This window comes from Pholcus phalangioides, unplaced genomic scaffold, assembly GCF_987345545.1.
Source record: "Pholcus phalangioides strain wild (caught in Gottingen) unplaced genomic scaffold, Ppha-v1.0 ptg000003l_1, whole genome shotgun sequence".
NCBI classification, from domain to species: domain Eukaryota; kingdom Metazoa; phylum Arthropoda; class Arachnida; order Araneae; family Pholcidae; genus Pholcus; species Pholcus phalangioides.
The window spans coordinates 6089116-6112958 of NW_028301596.1; the positions used below are offsets into that span (position 1 = coordinate 6089116).

Consider the following 23843-nt stretch of genomic DNA (forward strand, 5'->3'; position numbering starts at 1 on the left):
TTGGACTGTATTGCGTATATAGCTCAATACTACGTGAGCAAGATGTGTTTGGTGAAGCATGGAGGCGGGGGGGAACAAACTTGTAATTGGTGTCAGCTTTTCTGTTACATGGGCTGTGCGTTCATTTGAAACAAACACATTGATGTCTAACACAAAGCAAAGTTAATACACTTCTGCCGACACTGTTGGCCTTCCTTCGACCAATGTGTGGCCAGGCAGATTGGTAGATCGACAAGGAAGACAATATCTTTGACTTGGATTGGAAGCTGGAAGGAACTCGACCAGCCTTCCAGCCTCCTTAATTTGACGGTAATTGCCAATGGTGGAGCGGCCACCCTACTCGGCCACAACCAACCTCGGAACGTATGAAGCTAGACTGGAAACGAGTTTGACCTCGGCTTTAAGCGGATTGAGCAATATAAGTTGCATAAATTCACTGTTATTGAACGAATGAAACCTCGTGGTAACATGTTAATTAATTTTTTTTTTACCGCCAGGTGGAATGGTTTTCCCAGCAAGTTCTCAAAAGACGTGTCAAGAGAGATTTCCAGCACATACCGAGGATGGCGGTCAACACCGACAACACGATAGCTAACCTGAACGACCCGCGATGGCCACAGATGTGGTACCTGGTAAGTGATAATCGCTTGTTCACGCAATAATGTACGCGCTATTGTATCCCACATGAAAGCTTTGTTCCCCCCCCCCCCCCCATCGTGGCCACGCGTGAATTTCCATATCGATCACAAAACTTTACCAAAAAAAGAATGTATATCGGAATCGATTCCAAGTACAGTGGAGGTACCGCTAGAGTGAATTTGATGTATAGGGGGCGGCGTTATATCATCTCCATTAACGACTACGTGATAAAGGCGACCGGAAAAACTTATACCGTTTCGGTTTCCTCTACCGTTTCGAATCGTATACGTGACTCTTGATTTTTCCACTGCATTTCTTCTTTTTTTTAATGGGCGCAATGTTATGGTGGGGTACTGTTCAGTAATGGTCGGGTAATCTTTTTAAGTGATTGCGTTCTGGTCCCCGATCGGTTCTTTTCCATCACTGTGCACACACACGCGCGTACTCGGTATGCCGTGTCCGGGCTTTTTTGAACGTGTTATAAACATACAGGATTGTACATAGGAAAGTTCTCTCAACCTGAAATAACATGAAAACGAAGAGATGGTCTACAGTTGTGCAAAGTTAGATAGTGGTACAGTGAAGTGACTTCACCCTATCACACAATAATTCTGAAATAATTTATTCCAATAATTGAAATAATTTATTCCAATAATTGAAATAATTTATTCCAATAATTTAAATAATTTATTCCAATAATTCTTATAATTTATTCCAATAATTCCGAAATAATTTATTCCCATAATTCTGAAATAATTTATTCCAATAATTCCGAAATAATTTATTCCCATAATTCTTAAATAATTTATTCCAATAACTGAAATAACTTATTCCAATAATTCCGAAATAATTTATTCCCATAATTCTGAAATAATTTATTCCAATAATTCCGAAATAATTTATTCCAATAATTCTGAAATAATTTATTCCCATAATACTTAAATAATTTATTCCCATAATTCTTAAATAATTTATCCCAATAATTCTGAAATAATTTCCCTCAATAAGTGAAATAATTTAGTCTAATAATTCTGAAATAATTTAGTCTAATAATTCTGAAATAATTTAGTCTAATAATTCTGAAATAATTTAGTCTAATAATTCTGAAATAATTTATTCCCCCCCCCCAATAATTTTAAAATAATTTCTCTCAATAACTGAAATAATTTATTCCCCCCCCCCAATAATTTTAAAATAATTTCTCTCAATAACTGAAATAATTTATTGCAATAATTCTGAATTAATTTATTCCAATAATTCCCAAACAAGTTTTTACACAATAATTCCCAAACAAGTTTTTACACAATAATTCCCAAACAAGTTTTTACACAATAATTCTGAAATAATTTATTTCTATAATTGCGAAATTGTTCTTGATTTTAATTTCATTAATTTTCATCAATATTAAATAATTTCTTTCACTAATTCTGAAATAATTTATTTCAGTAATTCTAAAATTTTTCATTCATTATGGATTTTCATGAATAACAAAATGCCTATACTTCCTAAATAATTCTGGAATTACTTTTTTCATTAATTATAAATTTTCATCAATATTAAATAATTTCTTCCAGTACTTCCGCGAAATTACTACTTTTCATTAATTTTTAATTTCCATGTAATGAAGTACAGTAATCACCTCCTTTAATTGTGGTGGTTTTTTTTTCATTAATTATGAATTTTCATCAATATTGAAATAATTTCTTTCCCAGATTCTTAAGCCTTTCTTTGTTTTTCAAAAACTATTTTTTTTTTCAGTTTTGAAATCCCTTTCTATAATTCAGAAATTATTTTTCATTGATTCTCATTTCATCAATTATGAAATTAATTTTTTCACTAATGTTCTTCAATGATAATTCAATAATAATTTCTTCCAGTAATTCTTGAAATTATTCAGCATTTCTGTAATTTCAGAAAACTTTTTCTTCTTTGAAGATGCTGACTTTTCCTTCCAGAAAAAAGGGGGGGGTGCCCTTTCGGGTTTCGGCTCCCCCCCCCCCCCAAGCTTCTTAAAACAGCCCTGGTAATGTACCAAATGCTCAGCTTTCTTGATTAATCTCAAAATCGTCTCACAATTGTATGGTCTATTATAATGCTTCCAGGGAATTGCGGGCTGTATCGAATTTAATTTAACATTTTTCAATATTCAGTAGTTATTTTCTCAAAATGGTCTGTGGATCACCACCAAAAAAAGCTGTTTGGGCCACGCAGAAGCGGAACTGGAGTTCGCTGTTGAGAGGGAAATTTTTCAAATTGTTGTGTGACCATACGTCTCACATTTTGTCCCGTATTTCCCGGGACTTTCGCTGTTTTTCCACCGTCCCGACTTTTTTGAATAAAACGTCCCGGTTTTTTTTGGTTTTTTTTTTTTTTCGTTTTTGGGTCGAAGTTTTCTTGAATTTGTTATTTAATCAAAAACTTGATACAATAAATTTCCAACGGATTTATTGAATGAGATATTATCATACCCCCCCCCCTCCCCCGTAGATCTACGCCTGGGGCCCACGTGCTCAGAACCATAGTGTGGATAAAACAATCCATAGAGAATTTCGATACTAATTCGAGGCAATCGACGCGATACGTAAATATCATGTTTCTTTCGAAACAACACGGCTAGACATGGGTCAAGTGATATATTTCTCTTCCGTCAAAAATGTTTCGAAACCCGTTTCACAACTTCCGTATATGTGTTGTTCATAAGCAAAATAGAAAGTAATTGTTGCGGAATATCCTCTCACTCACATGTAATCAGCACTGCTAAAAGAAAAAACAAACACAACCCCCCATATAATAAAACTTATTTGTTTTCTCCCATTCTTTTAATTACTTGTAAATCTTTCTTTCTTTTTTTTTTGCGAAACCGTAATGTCGCATGCAAACGGAACCATGTTGTAAATCTGCCAAGTTTCGTGTTTCCAAACGGAAACGTCGCCGTTGTTGTTGTTTTGCGCGAGACGTCGTCGACGGACGGACTTCCTTTTTATTTGTATTGAAACGACGTTTTGTGTCCTGCCCTTTCAATATCATTACTTTTCTGAGAAAATTGATATTATTATTTTCTCGGAAAGGAAGACTTTATTTTGTCCCCCCCCCCCTAATTGCGTCCAAGATGTCGTACGGACCAATGATTCGGCTTATTTTTTACTTGAATTCTTGCATTGAATTTTGGCATCTGTATGTTACGGCGGTGGTGCATGACCTCCGGCCCGCAAGCCAAATGTAGCGCATCAAGGGGTTTCCAACCGGCCCGCGATAGGTACTCCAGTAACCCAGTAGAAAATTATCAATACACACAATACGATAAATATGGCAAGTGTGGTTATTATGCATACCTACAGGCGTGGATATATGGGGGAGGGGGTGATCGGGGGTGATAACCCCCAAGGGAAATACGCAATATTGCCCCCACTGCGATAATTCATGAAATTTTCGTAACTTCTATATCATAATAATTGCCGCTGTGGTGATCGAGTGGTTATAGTGACGCGATGCGAGGATCCGGGCTCGAACCCCACAGTGGTGGTCGGCTGAAGTTGGTTTTCTGTGGTTCCCAACTTCAAGGCGCAAATGCGAGCCGATCTCCCCGTTAAAAAGTCTCGCCACAGAGAGCAACAGTCCTACAACGATAAATCATTCAATCATAACACTTCACTCATAGTTTGAAAAACTGGTGGCAGATGGCAGCACTACACATAACAAGCATTACAGAGAAACAAAAAAAACTTCACGTCAGGTTTCACTACACGTACACGCACATTCCCGCATGTACCGATTCGTTGGGGGTTCCGCGGGGTGGGGGGGGGTGTATGTGTGGTGTAGCAGTAGTAGGTAGGGCTCGGGGATCCATGATGTTCTTAAGTCAGCCACCTCGTTGGGCAATTTGCCTGTTGTGGCGTTGTATTTGTATTTGTATTTGTATAATACTGCATCCAATCAAACCGTTGAAAATTTCAGGTATCAACGTTTTTGATTAAATGACACATTCAAGAAAAATTCAACTAAAAAACGGGAACAATCGGGACAGGGAAAAAAATGGTGGCTGTCCAGGAGAGTACGGGACAAAATGATGTACATATGGTCACCCTCTCCACAGCAATTTGTAATACCACCCCTCCCTACAGCCAGCTCTAGATCCGCCCCTGCATTTGGTAAGTTTGATAAATTCCCTAAATTTATCACTTTTACTGGCGACCTATCCAGGCGTTGTTGGAAAATATGATAAATTTCCCTAAATTGAGACTTTTACCGGTGATTATGCATAGTACCCAAGCGTCGTTGGTAAATTTGATAAATTTCCCTCAATTAATCCCTTTTACCAGCGATTATTCGTAGTAATTACACAAGAGTTATTGGTAAATTTTATTGTTAAAAAAATATTCCTTTTACCGGTGATTATGCATAATACCCAACCGTTGCGTCATTGGTAAACATGATAAATCGTATTATACGATATACTATAAAGAATAATTCATTCATGTAGGCCTATTTTATCATTATATTGGGGGTCCGACTATATTCATCACACATAATAGACTTATTTGAAATTTTTTTCATATTTATCAAATTCACATATTATTTACACTAGGGTATTATGCATAATAATCACAGATAAAGGCGATAAATTTCAAGCATTTATCAAATTTCCCAACGAGGTTTGGTATTATGCATATTCGCCGGTAAAAGTGATAAATTTATCAAATTTACCAAGACGATTATTAAATATGCATAATAAACGGTTATTATGTGTAACATAACTGATTTATCACATTTACCGTAATATATACACATATATACCTATGTTCAACATCTTTCCTTCATAAAAATACGTGAAATTGGGATCCATAACGGATATCACCAATCACCGCGAACAAATATCGAAATTCTGTGCGCAGAGAAACAACAGGTCTGTGCCTGTCTGTGCAGGTGAAATAAAAGAGAATGTGCCCACTATCTGGGAAAAAGAAAAGTTAGAGAGCACATTTCATGTAGGAATAAAATTTTTCCTTTCCCCTCGAGCATCTCGGTACTCACCCCATGTCCCCCCACAACCTGAAGACAGGCTCCCTGGATTGAGATATTTGGTGAGCCCCTCCCCCCCCCCCTCTGTAGTGAATTTATAAGGTTAAAAAATAAAAAAAATTTGTCCAGGTCCCCGTGCTAGAGCCTGCCAGGCCTACACTTGAAGGATAGAGGTCATGGTGCTCACTTAAACCATTGAGAATGGATGTTTGATTTAGTACTCAGAATATATTCACCTACAACTCGGATGACTACCATGATTCAATGATTATTTCAGTTTCAGTCAGAGTTCTTGTACGGGTACTTTTCTTTTGGTGATGGTTATAATCAAAGCGCTTGATTTGTGAATATGCCTCCCAATAGGCTGACAGGGCTCCAACCTCATGGCAGCGCATCGACTCTGCGGCCATCTAAAAAGCATCGCATGTATGCCGTGCAGGTGCCCTTATCTGGTTGAAATTCGCAGCCTACCAGTTTACATATTTTTCTCTTGAAAATCGTTCTGCAATGTTTCAAATAATCATGAGACCCCTCCTACGGATCCTTGGCCCCCAGGTGAGTCCCTTGCGTTAACAACAGCACCGCGAGTCCTCGCTTATCACTCTACAAAAAGTTGAAAATCCCCATTTTCAAAGGTAAAGAAAAAAAATCTTAGAATATATGAGTATTCATATTCATTCAAATGAGTTCATTCGAATTCCTACAGATGGCAGAACACTACCAAACCTGTAACTTCTCAAACGCGAAAACGCCCATTTATGAAATTCGAATTTTTTTTTAACCAGAAGCTACTGATTTCATGAATGACCCTCTAGCATTGATCGCTCCAGAACCTCAGCAACCCCATCCACATCCTTCCAAAAAAAGTTGCGGAAACCCCCACAAGGGTTTTTTTTTTTTTCCCACAAGTAAAAAATTCTTCTATAATTTCATTCCTACGATCAAATTAAAATTGGCGCGAGGGACAAAAAGATGTCATTTCAGGAAACGGGCAATTTTTGACAAAATAAGAAATAAAAACATTCAATCATATCACTTTCGGTTTCGAAAAACGGAGCATTTTTCTTGAAATTGGAACGTGTGGTGATGGCATGTCTCAAAACTAAATGTTAGTTGCACCCCGGTTCAGCGCGACTTTCGGCATTCCTCTCAACGTTCGTGCTCCGCGATAGACTTAAAAAGAAAAAGTGCTCCGTGACGAAAAGTTTGGGCCGCTGACATAGCTGACATCGCGATGATGAGATTTTGTATAGTACAGTCGAATCCCGTTTTAACGAATAGAGACGAACACTTTTATAATCTCCCAAATAAGTTTACATAGGAACAATGCTAGGTAACCTGGAATTCCTTTATAATGAAATTTCGTTATAACAAAGTGATTCCTCCGGCCTCTTGGCGTTCGTTATAACGGGATTCGACTGTACTATAATTTGTGGAGAGTAAGTATGGAAATTGATAGAAGCTTCGACCTAGGTAGAGGCAAACCAAGACATCAATTTGCTCCAGAATTCATGGTGCCGTTAAGACGCCCCTGCTCCATTCATGCACCTTCAATGAGCTCTTCATTTTAGCGGGTGTTCTAGTCGTAGCCCCCCCCCCATCCCCACAAGGGCGGGGCTGACAAGGTTCCAGCCCGGGGATCCCGGTAAGATTTTCGTTATTTTTTCTTTTATCACGCTATAAATTCACTGCAGATGAAAGCCCGCCAAACGTCCCAGCCCAGGGAACCCTACTGATGGTTGGGGGGGGGGGGGGGAAGGGAGTCTAGTGCTGCTGGTCTTCAACCTTTCACACACACAGACATTGTGGGACTAATTAAACTTTTAATGAAGCCCACGGGCCATCAAGTTACACCGTGGTATTTTCGGTAATTAAGCAAGGTTCGCCAAATTTATTGAACACTTTTATTTACTCTGAATTCATTTCTTCCATTAAATTTTAATTTTTATTAATTTTCAAATAACTTCCTTCCATTAGTTAATTAATTAATTCGTTAATTAATTATTTCTTTGATTAAATTCGAAATTTGTCCTGAAAATTCTGAAATTATTTTTTCATAAATTTTAAGTTTTCAGAAAGAATGAATTTTTTTTGCAAAAATTCTTAGTTTTGTCCATAAATTACTTCTAACAAAGTCCTGAAATTTCTCTTCACAATGCTAAAATTATTCTTAATAATTCTAAAATTATTTATTTCATCAAGGTATTTTTTTTAGCATTTTGGTAAATTCTATAATTATGTACAGCTTTGGATTCCGAACTTACCCTCTGAAAATATTATACAAAATCATAGTCCCCCCCCCCTCAAAAACTGTTCGGTTCAGGGTTTCCCGAATGAGATACGACGGCCCTTTTAATGTTTCAAATGCACATCATTACAGGGTGTTTCAAAAAGAATCATCCGATTTAAAAAAAAACAACATAACTATACAGCTTTTAATCCGTTTTGATCGAATAATGTATAGGTAGAAAGAGGGAAATCTCGAGTTTCACGCAGTTGCCGACAGGTAGCGCTAACGCATTTCCTTCAGCCACCACTTCAGTGTTTGTCAAGATGGTGACTGCACAACTAAAAATCGTTTTGTGTTCTAAGCTTCGCGAAGTGCGAGTCCGTAACAAACTGTTCATCGTGCTTTTCGTCTTGCCTTTTGTTTTACTATATATGATGGTAATAATAATTTTAATTAATTGCGTGCTATTGATTGTCATTGCTTTGGCTATTGCGTCTGCTTCTTCGTTCCCCCACTCACCCACGTGCACTTTGATCCAAGATATGCGAATCTGTGGGCTCTTGTGGAGGACCTGCTGAATATCCCTAGCCATGGCATGAATGGTCATCGGGTTCTGTATTGCATATATACTTGAAAGGCTATCGCTATAGATTATAGTTGCTCGTTGGAGTTGTTGAACATGTACCAATTCGTTAAAAGTTCCGCAGAGGAATATGGACGAAGTGCGTGTATAGTTAAGTACTAGTAGTACAAATTTCAGTGGCCAGAGCCCTTCTAAGAATTTTGTTTTGGAATGTAACCGTTTTTCTATTTATAAAGTAGCAATTTTCTGTACTTGGTCGGCGGGCCACAGCAAAATGCTCGGAAGACCACGAGTTGAAGGCCCGTGGCCTAGTGTATCTAGGCGTATTTATGAATGAATGAATTTTTTTTTTTTCAAGTGTAATACGAAAAAAATCAGACAAAAAACCCAGTCACATGAGAGCGCTATAAATTTTCGTTATTTTATCGAGGTGTCCTCACAAAATATCAATTCCTGATGACACGTGGCGCGTGACGGCTCGAGATAAGTGCAACTACTGCGTAAGTCTTGTAGAAGGGCTGCTGCCATCTTGGTCTATTCGAGGAGAAGACGCGATTATTATTATTGTTCGTCGTAGCGGACGGAACGACACTGATAACACCAACAACCACCGTCCATCTCTTCTGCCCATTCTTATTACACTGTTTTTCTCCTCTTAGTGTATAACGTGGTTTCTTCTTCTTCTTCCTTACTCCTTTGAGGAAACCCGTTTTATTTACCATTTTTATGTTAGAAATACTCTTGGTTTACACCATGTCGTACGGCGGGGGTTGAGTTCTTTCAAATCGAGCGCAACTCCGGTCTATCGCCACGGACAATTCACAACCGAATCAGTTGTGCACGTGGCTAAGCATAGGAATGACCAAAAGATTGACGTTGTAAAAGCACGTGAATAACAAAAATAGTGATCTAGAGAGCCAGGGGCCAGGTCAGTCAGCGAGTAAAGAGTGACCTAAAAAGTGTGCGAGCATGGGATTACCCTAGAGAGTGCGTGACCATGAGGTGACCTGGAGAGTGTGTGGGCATGAGGTGACCTAGAAAGTGTGCGAGCATGGGATTACCCTAGAGAGTGCGTGACCATGAGGTGACCTAGAAAGTGTGCGAGCATGGGATTACCCTAGAGAGTGCGTGACCATGAGGTGACCTGGAGAGTGTGTGAGCATGAGGTGACCTGAAGAGTGTGTGAGCATGGGGTTACCTGGAGAGTGTGTGAGCATGAGGTGACCTAGAGAGTGTGTAAGCATGTGAGTAACCAAAAAGATCAGCGTTGTAAGAGCAGGCGAATAACCAAAACGGTGTAAAGGTATGTGAATGACCAAAACGGTGTAAAGGTATGTGAATGACCAAAACGGTGTAAAGGTATGTGAATGACCAAAACGGTGTAAAGGTATGTGAATGACCAAAACGGTGTAAAGGTATGTGAATGACCAAAACGGTGTAAAGGTATGTGAATGACCAAAACGGTGTAAAGGTATTTGAATGACCAAAACGGTGTAAAGGTATTTGAATGACCAAAACGGTGTAAAGGTATGTGAATGACCAAAACGGTGTAAAGGTATGTGAATGACCAAAACAGCATGAAAGCATGTGAATGACCAAAACAGCATGAAAGCATGTGAATGACCCAAAGAGTTTAAAAGCACGTGAATGACCCAAAGAGTTTAAAAGCACATGAATGACCCAAAGAGTTTAAAAGCACATGAATGACCCAAAGAGTTTAAAAGCACATGAATGACCCAAAGAGTTTAAAAGCACATGAATGACCAAAACAGTGTAGAAGCACGTGAATGGCCAAAGTAGTGACCTGGAGATTGAGGGGCCAGGTCAGTTTGGCAAGAAAAACAATTTACAAAAAATCTTTATACTTTCTTGATCCAAGGTTATGCACTGAGTTTAATGGTATCAATAGACAGCAGCTTTCACTTAATATGTATAAAAACTATAATAAATTGTGTATTTGAAATAACGGTTCATTTTATTTGATGATTAACTAATCGCTGTAATTTGAGAGAGGGGGAGGGGGGTAACACTTGAACATTTAAATAATATTCTTCAAAAAAGAAAGTTAATTTGCATATTGAGTATTATTGTTTATTGTGTATTTACTAACGAGTATTGTTTTTGTACACTTTCAAGGTTACCGAGGAAAGCTTGAAAGTGTGTGCATTTGTGTTACTTTTTATGATCCATGGAAGGATTATATCCCCTTTGGGGGTCAAATAGCGTTTGTTTTGTAGTTTTCTTTTTATCTTTCTGTCTTGTATGTTTTTGTGATGCTTTTGCCTAAATAAATTTCGAATTTCTAGTGGATAAAAAATTTCCAAAAAAAACGAATCAAGAGATTATAACCACAGAAGAAAACCTCCCGTATAAGAACTCTGGCATATTCCTCAACAGAAATAATCATTATGCTAATCGTTGAATCATGGGATGTTCATCAGAGTTGTCAGTGAATCTTCTGAGTACAAAATCAAGCATGAGAAATGGTTCCTTTCTTTGTTACTTTTTTGTTCATAACCAATAAACGGGTAAAAGTAAAAGTTATTCAGTAAAAAATACGATTTCTGGAAAATATTGAAAATAAGTGTACAGAGAGTACAGTACATATGCGGGATGCATAGCGAACAAGGGGTATGACATTTTACTGGCGAACCGTTGATCCTAGAGGCACGCTTCCAATTACAAAAAAAAAATTCAAATAACGTGTAGTACACTCAGATATGTCATTCATGTTTCAAGAGGTTGTATAGTTATCAAAATAAAAAAATTAACTTTTTATACAGTCCCGTGCGCCCAAAAACCCAACTGAAAATCTGTTTCTAAGTACATTATTTCCTGAAACATTCAAATTCGAAAAACGGTGGAAATTTGGGGGAAAAACAGCTCTATATATATATGAATGCAGGAAACCATATTGCCCGCATTTAAGGCTGTTTTTTTTTTCCAAATTTCCTCCGTTTTTCGAATTCGAATATCTCAGTGAATAATGCACTTGGAAACAATAATTGTTTTTGTTGGCATCAGGAGAGGCAGGGCAACAACTTTTCAGTTGTGTTTTTGGGCACAGATTGACTGTATAAAAAGTTAATTTTTTTTCCACTCTAATAACTATACAACCCTTGCAATATAAGTGACGTTGGGGGGGGGGGGGTAAACAGCACAAAAAAACTAACGGACAAAGTTTTTTCCCCGTTCTTTTAATCTGCTGACTTTTTTGAAAGATACCATCTCCTTAAAATTCAAAATAAAGAACAGCTTTGCGAGTATTAGTAACGAGAAAGTTTTCTTCTTTGAAATTTCTCCGAGATTTTTAAGGGTTCCGTGGCGTTTGATCATGCGGAACCCCGAAAAGCTGTAACAGTTAGAAACCTATGGCCTAGAGATTGTGTATGTGAGCATGAGAGTGACCTAGAGAGTGTGTGAGCATGGGAGTAACCAGAAGAGTGACCTAGAGCGTGTGGAAGCACGCGAGCGCCCAAAACAGTGTGCAAACATATGAATGACCAAAAGAGTAACTTAGAGAGCGTGTGAGCATGGGAGTGACCAAAATAGTACGCAAGCGTATGGGTGACCGAAAGAGTGACTTGGAGACACAGGCGTATCTATAGGGGTTGAGATCAAAGTTGAATTCAAGGAATGAGTGGTCACGAAAATCAGACTGGAATGGGAAAAGGGCAAAACCGCCTCTGAATAGAAGTTGACGATTCTGAGGTATGAGTGTATTTACAGGATAAAAGAAAAACTAAGTCCCATTCCCCCCGGGCCGCCAATCTGAATCATGGACTTCTACATTATAGAGGTCAGGGTCGTAACTATGATTTTTGCCGTCCGGACAAGCATCATTTTGTCGTCCCCGACAACTTTAAAATTCGGTAGTTTTGTAACAGTGTTCTTTGTTCCCACCTAAAACTGCCACCCCTAAATTTTTCTGCTCGGGAAAGTTTGTGCCCTTCCCCCACTACAGCCCCCCCCCATTTCCGGCCCTGGTAGAGGTCCACAAAATGCCGGCCCTGATGACGAACGAATGCTTCTGAGGAGACTTAATCCTCATAACAAGCGAGTACTTTAACTCCTTCGTACTTTTACCTCCAAACGTTTACTCCTTCCGAGATAACCACTTCTTGGAAACGTCGCTCGGTGTGAAAGTGGCCGCTAACGAGGAGTTGTTCATAACCACGAGCCCCGACTTTTTCCCGTCAAGTCAACCACGAGCTAATTGCAGTGTGGTTTCGACTCATATTCCCTTGTGACATTTGAATCGCTCTCTCCTTGTAATTCTTTCTCCTCCTTGAATAAGTAGTTCGCGGGGTTCCAAGTGCCACTTCATGGACTTTTTTTTTCTTTCTTACCTCTCCCTTCAATTTTTTCGGTTCCTGAAGATTTATGAAGAGAAAAGCATAATTCCCCCCCCCCCCAATGTAATGATTGGTTGAAAAAATTATTTTCGTTATAAATCTTCCAATACCGAGATAAGTCAGTGAGTTCGCGCGACAAACATAAGTGCTGCTCTGCTTTGAGACAGGTGCAGTAGACTCTGGACTATCCGGCCTAATAAGGCGGAAAGGTAGGCCGGAGTTCTATAAATGTCCTGTATTCCATTCTCTTCCTATCTCCACCCATTCGATCAAAAAACCATCCTTTTTACCAAAACCCGCTCTTATTCGTATTTTCTGACGTCTAAGTATAGGCAATTAGTTTATAAATGCTTTGTTATGTGCTGCACTCTACTTTTTAAGAATTTATTATAGAGAAATTCCAAGGAAATAAAATGGTGAACACATTTTATGATAAATTTTATAATTATCCTGATCTAATTTTATAATTTTCATGTTATGACTACATATACTTTTAACCCTCTCAGTGGCACTGACGAGTTATCTCGCCTCCTAAAAGCCTTTTATTTTACTTTTATTTTAGCTATGACCTGCCAAGTTATTTTGTACAGGTGATTTCTCAATGAACCACTTTTCCCTATATACACCCGTTACTTTGCATCTGCTGAAAATCAGGAGAAAGCCTCTTTCTTTAACCCTAGAATGATACCTATACGACTGATATATATATACGTAGTTTCGTATATGTATATTAAGCATAGATTTTTCAAGTGCCATTCTAGGGTTAGAAAAAAGATAAAAAATAATAAAAGGGGTCTAGCGATCTAGTGACTTTTACTACTTAACCGTACATGCACCTCGTCCACATCTGCGGAATTTCTAACGAATTGGTAAGTGTGTGTGCGTGCGTGCGTGTTGTGAACCTAACGTGAAATTTGTTACCGTGTAATACTTGTTATGTGTAGTGCTGCCATCTGCCGCCAATTTTCTAGTGACTTTTACTATGTCATGGAAAGGTGTTTCGTGTTGTTGCTGTTTGCTGCCACCCGTCCTCTATATTTTGAAGTGAACATGGTAAATGCCTGAATTGTCATGTTATGCGAATATCTTGTTGAAGATCTGCGTTCAGGACTGTCGTATTCAGTGCTCTCCTGTTGACGACGGTGCTTTTATGGCTGACTCTTGCAAATCTCACAGTAAGACTATTCGATTATTAGTCGCAGAAGACATCCATTTGAAATCGGAACCCCTATTATATCCTGTTAAATATAACTACAAAGAAAGACCACTTGGTGTTAATTCATTTATTCGATCCCTCTGAAATGGAAAAAAAAATCCATCACCGTTCATATCATTCCAATTAAGCTTCTTTTCTGTTCATTAATTCAGATAAAACCATTTATTTCGCCGCCGAAACCACGTAATTCGAGATACTTCGGTTCGAAAATTGTTTCGGGAATTTAAAAAAAAAATACACTGTACATAATGAGCTTTATTATTATTATTTTTAATTTTAATTAAAAAAAAAAAACGATAAATTAAATTTCAATAATCGTTGCCATCGTCGAAGATGGCTTTTTTTTTTGGCGACGACGGGGCCGTTTTTTCCCCTCTTCTTCTTTTCATTTAATCCGTTCTTCATATTCATGACGCCCTTCAAGTGCAGCAATTTGTCTTCTTCTCCATTTTTTTTTCTGTAAAGGTAATAATTACTTACTAAGCGTTGAAATAAAAAAGAGAAAAAACTCATACACACGCGCCATACTTCTCTAAAGTGCTTCTAGTTAAGCTTTAAAACTATATTAGATTACCCGTAATCAATTCTCTCTCTACTTCTTCTCCTCTTTTTTTTTTTTTTTTTTTTTGTAGAGCAGGAATGATATGTTAATGAAAGTTATTTTCAAACTTCAATTCCTTGTGTATCGTTAAGGGGTTAATATTCGTCCATTAATGGCTCCTTTTTTGGAAATTCGATCGTTTTGTAGTGATTAAAATTCTGCAGTTTCATGGAACGCATAATACATTCGGGTAGTATGGAATGCCTTTTTTTTTTTTTCGATTATTCCAATTTGAAACATGGTAGAGCAACCTGAAACCTGCATTTTTTTTTATAAAATTTGGTTTCTTGTCTTTGCAATGACAAGTGTATCTATCTATCGTATTTAAAAATGAATATTAAAGCTAAGAAAAACGACACGACATTAAAAAATTATTTTCGTGGGGAGATATGGAATGGGGGGGAGGGTTCAAAATGAATTTTCTCTAATTCGAATTGATCAAAACAAGATTTAATGACGCTATGACAATGGAAAATAACAATTTCATTGTGTATTTCTTATTTATTAACTTTTATTTATTTATGCAATATATAAGGCCCCCCCTCCCCCTGGCTTTTGAAAATACACTAAAAATGGTGTATATACAGTATATACAAATATATATATACATACATGTGCTTTGCCCTCCCCCCCGGAAAAAGTTGGAATGACGGCCCTGGGTGGGGGGGGGGCCGGAAACCTATGCAAGAAGATGCTGCTGATTTGACCCTCACAGCGGCTATCCCGAGATATCTAGTCTTTTTAAAACCCTTCCATTTAAGCAATCCCGAGCCCGCCCAGATAGCTCTGTACAGAGAGCTTTGCCTGATATGGTATGCTCTCCTCCCCCCCCCCCACCCCGTCCTGACAATCAATGGCCAGTGAGCGGAATCATCTTTTGTTGAAAGTCCATTAATAGAAGGGGAGAGGAAAGGACGTTTTTCCCTTCCCTTCGAGGTAGTATACGATTATGCTTGCAGCATAAGTACAATCGAATCCCGTTATAACGAACTCAAAGAGACTGGAGAAATCGCTTCGTTATAACGAAATTTCGTTGTAAAGGAATTTCAGGTTTTTATATTGTTCCTATGTAAACTTATTTGAGGAATTAGAAAAATGTTCGTTAAAACGAGATTTTCGCTATAACGGTATTCGTTAAAACAGGATTCGACTGTAACAGAAAACGGTAGTTTCTTCCCTTTTCCCTGTTATTATTATTTTGTGTTGGGGAAAAAGCATTTATAGCTTACGCATTCGGGAAAAAAATATTCTTCTTAAAAATTGATGACAATTTCTGGAAGATGTAGTGATTACCACTCTGGCAGTTACAATGCGGATCAGGGAAAAAAAGCAGCTTAAAGAGTTAACTTACAAACACGCTTTTTGATCTTTCATTTTGAACTGATTAGATGCCATACTGAGCATACCTCAACAACCGAAGCGTCCGAACTAAAAATGCATTTCTCCTCTGCCCACCGTATCTTCATTAAATCATCATAGACACGTGAATTATTTTATATCATTGTGGTGTTATCTTTGGCCGGAACAAAGCTTCAAGCTTCTTTTTCTTTTCGGCTGTGCTTCATCTACATCTAAGAAGCTCTTCTGAATTTGACATGCCCTAGTCTTTCTCTTCTTTTTCTTTCCTCTCGTCGCTCTTTCTATTCCCTAAATAGCAAGGACATTCTGTGGGGAAAAAAAGAATAGCATAATGGGAAAAACGACTGTCTCTTCAGCTTGAATGGAGAAAAGTCAGTCCAAGCATTATGTCAGACATATACAGGGAAAAACATTATGATTTATTCTCTGGAATATAGTTCGGACTCTTCTTCCTCTCCCTCTTTCTCTCTCATCAATATCCCTGTAATGTATAATCATTGGCATCCACATTAATTGAAATTTTTATTTGAGAGTTCCATAAACTGCAGAGGATAAAATCAGTTTTGGAATTCATCCCGAGGAGAGGAAAAACAAAAAGAATTTAAAGTGAAATAAAATTACCCGTTTAAAGCTCCTTTTTTTTATATCTATCAATTTCCGAGAGCGAAAAGAAATTTTCGTACTTTTTTCCCCGGTAAATAATCTAAATTGAAATCAACTGACTCACGGATAATCACAGGCATTTCACTCAATTATACGTTTACAGAACGTCCTCGCATTTGGAGCAAAAGGAGGGAAGAAAGAGAGATACTCGTACCTTACAACACTTTAATGACTCCTTCTTTTTTTTAATTTATATTTCTTATTCTTTTTTCTTGTAAGAAAAAGAAATTTAAGAAATTTATGGCTGATCAGAAAGGGGGGGGGGCGAGCACACACACAGGAAAAATAAGAAAAATCTCTAGTAAGTGAGTTGCCGTTTACGCCCTCCAAATAGAAAACACACTTCTTTTTCCTTCGATGCTGCCATCAACTGTATCGGAAAAGAGAAAAATAACGATACTATTCAATTTATTTTTACTATAAAAACAAGAGAAATATATATATATAAAGAAACTCGAAGAAAATTACGTTTCTTATTTCTTATTGAGGTAAGGAAAACGAAATATCAAAGCGTTTATCCACAAGAAATTCTCTTTTTTTTTCAAGATCGGAAAGAATATTTCTCCTTTCTCCTGTATAATTAGACATTGTTTCTTATTGGTATCGGAGATAAATTTTCCCTCGAGGGATTTTTTTTTGTTTTGTTTTGTTTTTGTACCTCGAAAGGGGAATATAAAAGCTTTATATTGTATATATGAATATTTTATACATGTATATATGGTGGTTAATGTTCTGTATACTGTTGTTTTAATTGGAGAGGCGATTTGGGAATGTTGTTTGATATTGGAAAATGTTTGGAACGCTTTCAGACACCGAGAATTCATTTTAGGGGGGGGGGGATTTTCAAAATGCTTTGGCATTTTTGAAACTCAAAAAGTTCATTAAAAACATATGTCAGCAAATCTTTTTTTTTCAAATTTTCAATTATTTTTTTGTGAAAAAATAATTGATTTTGATTTTACAAAATATTCAGCCAAGATGATGCAGAGTATATTCATCTTCACATACAAATTCCTTCTCAGAATTTTATTGTTAAATTTTATATAATAAATCACACTTTTCCCAGAGGTACTTTCTCCCAAGAGCCATCTTAAAAAACCCCTAAAAGTTCAACTGCAAGTGCTAACCTCTGATAAGAACCCCCTCCCATACCCAAAGTTCATATTCACCATATTTCTAACTAAATACTTACGTAATCTTTCAAGTCAAAGCTTAACTCCCTCAGATCAAAAGAAAAACTTCTATAGTGGCAATGATCAACCCCCCACACATTTACAAGGGTCTGAAAGGGTTCCAGCATTTTTGTTTGTATTCAAAGAAGAGGTACACAACCTTCCAGTCCATGGGCCAGATATGCAATATTTCTGCCATTCGTGAGCTAGAAACTTCTACATATAGTGGGTGGCCATAAGACTATTTTACAAGACATTCCAGTAACTGTGGTCGTTTAAAAGTTTTTGTAAAATGTCCCGTTTTTTTCCCCGTATGTTCAACACAAGGCTTACTTGAATTTTTATTATTTACTGAAATCATGAATTAAGATTATGTTTATGTTTCATGTATTGTAATATGATAATTATGACTGTCATAATTAACTATAGTCGTACAAAAGAAATTAATGTCACATATTTCCGTCAAGCACATACTTTTTTTATGGTGAATTACGGTACAATTTTAATCTAGTGCGGCTTGCAATATATTTCTCGCCATTGGCGATTTTTTGGCAACTTCACTCAAAGGCTGCACGAGAAAAAATTTCTAGATGTGCAGGACCTATTTTTGGTGCGTCCTGACCATGTTTTTTTTTTGGTCGAATAAGCCTTTTTCGACCTTCCAGCAGCGAACCGCGCTACCATCCAAAAGCCGTCTCTGCATTTTTAACCTTTGACATTGTTTTTGACGACAGCTTGTGATGTCTCTCGTATGGATTCCAATCTCCCGTATTTTTGTGAATGAAATATGATCAGCATAGGTATTTATCGAGATTTATTGAGGTATGTACTGATGCGTTTATTATCAGTTGGAATGGATTGATACTTTTCAACCGGAACACACCTTTCGCAGTCCGCATAGAAACTCGCCGGCCGTAGGTTGTGCATCCGCTGATGTGGATCGTTTGAGTATCGGTTGCGTTGACGTATCTTTAAAAATAGATATCCCATAAAAAATATCCCATCGCCCGTAATACTGAGCCAACCCATAATATCACAGGATGTATCAGCAGTTTCTACCGCCTTCACCTTTAAGGGTAACTCAAGAACGATGATGCTATAAAAAATACACGTTCAAGGGTTTTGCAACTTCATACAAACTGTATAAATTATTCAAAAACTCCTACGAACGTCCAGTTTCTTCTGGTTCGAAATTTTCCTCTGTATTCTCCCAGTTCCACCCTATTAAAGGAACTGGGGGGGGGGGGCGATTACTGTCCCGGACTGTAAAATTTAGGGGAGGGGGTTGCTAATTTCAGGCAAGAATAAAAACACCGTTGTGAAATCATCGAATTTTGCAGTGTGTGTCTGTGGGGGGAGGGGGGGGTTACAAAATCCTATTCGCCCCTATCTTAAAAATCCTAGTCGTAGCTCTAATCATTTGATCATTTTTGTCGCACCACGGTCATTTTCTGCACACAAGGGCTAATTAGCCCGGGACCTACAATTTATTACCGATTCCGAACGGTAGGCTTGTTTTTTATACTCGTCGAGAGGTTGGTGCGCTAACCCCTCGACGGGGGAACTCCCTGCGGTAGCAATTTTTTGCTGCGGTCAAGTCGCCGTTTTTTGTTGTACCCCTGTGTCAGGAAAGTTTCCTGACAAGGACGAACCGGGTATCGAACTCGCGACACCTCTAAACATCCTTCGGAACTTTAGGCGAGTATCTTATCGACCGGGCTACCACGCCCCTCGTAGCTCTAATTGGAGTCTCTAGGTAACTCGAGCTGGTGAGTTCACGCTGGAGGATGTGAGAGCTCTCCTTGGAATATGATCTGTAGAGAGAGATCGAGGCTAAATCGCAGACTGGTGATCTCAAGTATGCGCGTATGTGTGTTATCACCTAGTGTGACAGAGCCTGGGTGTCTGTCGGTTGCTATCACTGTCAACTGAATCAGAATCTGTATCTGGCTCAAGCACGTCTTGATCATAAAGAGCCCAAATCGCTATTCTTCGGACTCGCCCGTTAAGTACCGACAAGATAGAACTCCGTGGAACCTACATGACTATCTCAAGTTAGATCGAATGATCTTCAGAAGAATCATTCCCGAATCGACCCGTTGTCATGCTTAATAAAAATCAAGCATGTCATATGTGATATTATACAATTCACCTAATATCACCTAAAATCCTTAAATTTGTCTTAAAAAAGGATTACAGAATTTCGTAATCATAAAACTATCGAATTATTTTTTTATGCGTTTCTCGAACAGCAATTAATACGACTTTTAGTGCCTCTGACGGTGGGAGAAAGAAAAAGGTTTTATTCGTTGAAAATCCATCGTTTAGAATAGAGCTCGACGGCACTCTTTAACACGTGTATACCATTCTCTTATTATAATCCTGCCCGGGTGCTACTGTATGAAGGAGAACGAGGAGGTGGAGGACCTCGGTGTGACAAGTGTCGTATGTGCTCAAAACACAAAGCCCTTCTTTTAAAAGAGGAGTGTTGTTGTCTTTAGGCTGGGGCCTGGGCTGTTTATTTTTAGTGTTATTTCTCTCCCTCTCGCCATCATCTGAAATAGGTCCGCATTATGAGAGAGAGAGAGAGACAGACCCCGTGGCCGTTACAAGAAAATCTCCTTGTCATTTTGAAGCATTTCAGAGTTTCCTCTCGGATATCCTCTTCTCATTTCTTACCTTCAAATAGACGCCTTTGATGCGTCTGTTGCCTCGTGTTGATGATGAATATTATTGTTGTTATTATTACTATATATACGCCTTGTGCTTCTGATCCATTCCGAAAAGTATAAATTTTTTGGCCGATATCGGGTTTTTTTTTTTGTGATTCTCTTTTTACCTCCCTCATAACGCGTCGAGGAGTAAAAGAACAGCTGAAGAAATAGACTCTCCTGTCTCTGGTAGAAGAACCATGCACAAGACTTGCTGTTCAAGTGTTGATGCTGGCAACGGCTGAGTGGTCATTGTGTCCACCTTCGGTTGTTTTTCGTGTCTTGTCTCCGAGTGTTGGGCATGTGGAAGGTCAAACACGTCAATTTGTGTCGAAAAGAACGGAATATCATATAAAATAAGCTGTATAGAAGATGAATGTCTTGAAAATTGGTGACTACGGACATAATAAACTGTGGAAAGTTATTTTTTTTTATCCTGGAATCTATGAGAAAGGTCCTTAGATATTTTTTTTGTACCTCTTTGAGTGAGTTATTTTTCATGAAAATACCCTTAAAACTCCAAAGATCCACCCATTCCTCATTTAAAATTATTTCCGTCGAATCGTATCTTTTTTTGTGACCATCTCTTTCGACTATGTTGCCCAGAGCCATGGAAACTTAGTCCCTGATATATTTCGCCCTCTTCCCCCCCCCCCCCGTCATTTTGCCCTTGTATAGATATAATGAGTTTGCTCGTTATATGGTGCCAAGTGAGTGGCCACTCACTTGGCACCCACCATTTGGTCACTCATAAGATCACTCGTCATCAACCCGCCAACAAGTTAAAGCCGTGTTTCTCAAAGTATGTATCGAGGTGAGCTGGCGATATTGGTGTATGCCTGTTCAATGCTTTGGGGAGGTTCGTTGTTAAATCATTCTGAAGAACCACGGGTGGCAAAAGTTTGAGAAACTTCGAGTTAAAAGGCGACAGTGCCAGCGATTGTTAACCTTTTTTGACTCACTGAGCCCTTTATAGAATATAATTTCTATAGAGCGGAGCATACGTATACCTCTTTTTTCTATATACAACTGGACTTGGTTATAACGACCTCGGTTGTAACGACGACTCGGTTATAACTCATTAATTGGCGGTTCTGACTAATTCCCATAGATAATAATAATGTTAACAAACCTAGCTTATAACATCGATTAAGCGCAACGACCTTGGATATAAAGACATATATTTTTGTCGTTGTCCCGTTTTATCATGATTATTGTGATAATTGACACGTATACAGAAAATTTTGTAATTTTGCCCTTCTTGACTTTTTCCTATTAAAAAGATCTTTTCTTTTCACAACATAGCTTCAATTCGTAACCCTTACTAAATGAATAGGGGATGGATGTGTGAGTGGTAATTATAACTATAAATATCAATACTAATCTCACATATTTGCCATATTCAGTGCCGGCTTAACTCATGGGGCCCACCCGGGCATGGTCCGGAAGGGAGTCCCAAATGCAGAACGGGCCTTATGGAAATGAGATCTGGTCAAATTTTCGACGGTGAGTGTGAAATTGGGTAGCAGGTATTTCTCTCCAGCCAAGTAAGGGAGCCCCAGAAAAATCACTTTGCCCGCGGGCATATTCTGTCGTTAAGACCTGGCCGTGTTCAAAATTTTTCCCTGTGAAATACATCTCAAATCACCAAATGCTTACTACAGCACTGCATTTCTCGCCAATGGTTATTTATAAGTGGCGATTGTTAACCTTTGTTAACAATCGCCTTACGGTCTTGCTATTGGCAAGATTTTGGGGAGAACTGGCGATGTCCCGTATTTATGATATTAATATCCCGTATTTTTCCTGACCAAATATGGTCACCCTAAGCATAATAAAAATCTTCATGCAAACTACTCTTGATTGCATCTGATTATATTTTTCATACTTAAAAGGTTTTGAAAATGTCGACCTTGGTTGCAACGACAACTCGGTTACAGCAACAAAATTTCGCGGAACCTTCGATATCACATTATAATTGAGTTTGACTGTGAATTTGTCAAATTTACTGATTTATTTTATTATTGTCGAGTGGCCGTGCAGTACCGGTTGAGAACCACTGCTGTAGTCCTTAGAAGATCTTGCCTATACTGTATCAATCAATCGGGGGGGGGGGTCTTGTCGATGTTCGCGCTGGGAGACAAATCAAAAACCGAGGTTGGCAGCTCCGGTATAATAAAGTGCAAGTCGATATTACACTTCTTTAAATCAAGTTTTAAACTTTGGGGTCAAAATGAAATGCAAGGGAACTTGATAAAGTGACCACCTACATAAATTGACCGACTAGCTGAAGCATCCGTAATGTCTTAACAAATATAATAACAAGAATAGATTTAGTCAAACCTCGTTAGTGCGTCACCCGGTTAACACATCACCCCGCTTACCGGGTCGCTTTTGGAAGTCCCAATTATCCTCGGTCAGGAATTGGCACAGCTATGGCTTACCCCGTTTAACGAGTCACTCCGCTTACTAAGTCATATTTTTGCACTCCCAAGAGTGATTCATTAACGAGGATTGACTGTATGTATACAAGTGTAATTCTGTACAGTAGCGTACGCAGGATATTCTGTGAAGTGGGAAAGTACCTTTTTTTTTTTTTCTTGCCAAAGCAGGTTTTTTTTTCTTATGTTGTTGCAAAAAGCCACTATATTCTTTCCTCATGGCGGAGCGCCCCCCCCCTTTCCTGTGTAATCCTGTGTTCCTCTGTACGGCAATGGTTCTGAAAGTGAGCATCCCGGCTCCTAGGGCTGTGTGTTTTACTATCTACTCTCTCGGCCTTTCTGTGGAAGATATATCAATGGTGGAGGGAGCAGAGAGAGCGACACACACCTTTTGTGTCCTAAGGGTTTTTTATACCAATAAGATGAAAGGGTGGGGGACCCCTTGACAGGAAAATATTCAGCAGATAATAATGTAAAAACAATGGTAAATATTTTCCCTTGCAAGCTCACGGACCCCTTCAAACGTCTCCTGTTGTTTATGAATTCTCCTTTCTATGTCTACAGCGTCCTCTCGGATGTCCTCAAAAAATCCAAACGATGTTAGCTATAAATTTAATTTCATTTTATTTTTTCCACTGACGAAGCGGCTATAATAGCCCCGAAACAGCTTTTTGGCGTTCAATTTTGGATATTTTTAGGTAACGTCGTTGGATTTTTCTGCTTTCTACATTGTGCTAAAAGATAATTCCATTAGTCTCTCGGATGGCTAAATCAGACAGGTTCTACTGTACATAGTCAACATAATATTTCGATCCCATTCTACGTCCCCTAATATTTCACGATTTTCCGCACTT

The 23843-nt window shown here is 38.4% G+C and overlaps 1 protein-coding gene across 2 annotated transcripts in view; it reads left to right on the forward strand.

Annotated features, from left to right (window-relative positions):
• Positions 1–23843, forward strand: part of LOC149087959 (furin-like protease kpc-1) — a 253187-nt gene that overhangs the window by 175406 nt on the left and 53938 nt on the right. For both annotated transcript variants that reach the window (XM_089243124.1, XM_089243117.1), the window contains exon 3: positions 498–632. In XM_089243124.1, coding sequence (XP_089099250.1) covers positions 498–632 — 135 coding nt within the window. The remainder of the gene's footprint in view (positions 1–497; positions 633–23843) is intronic.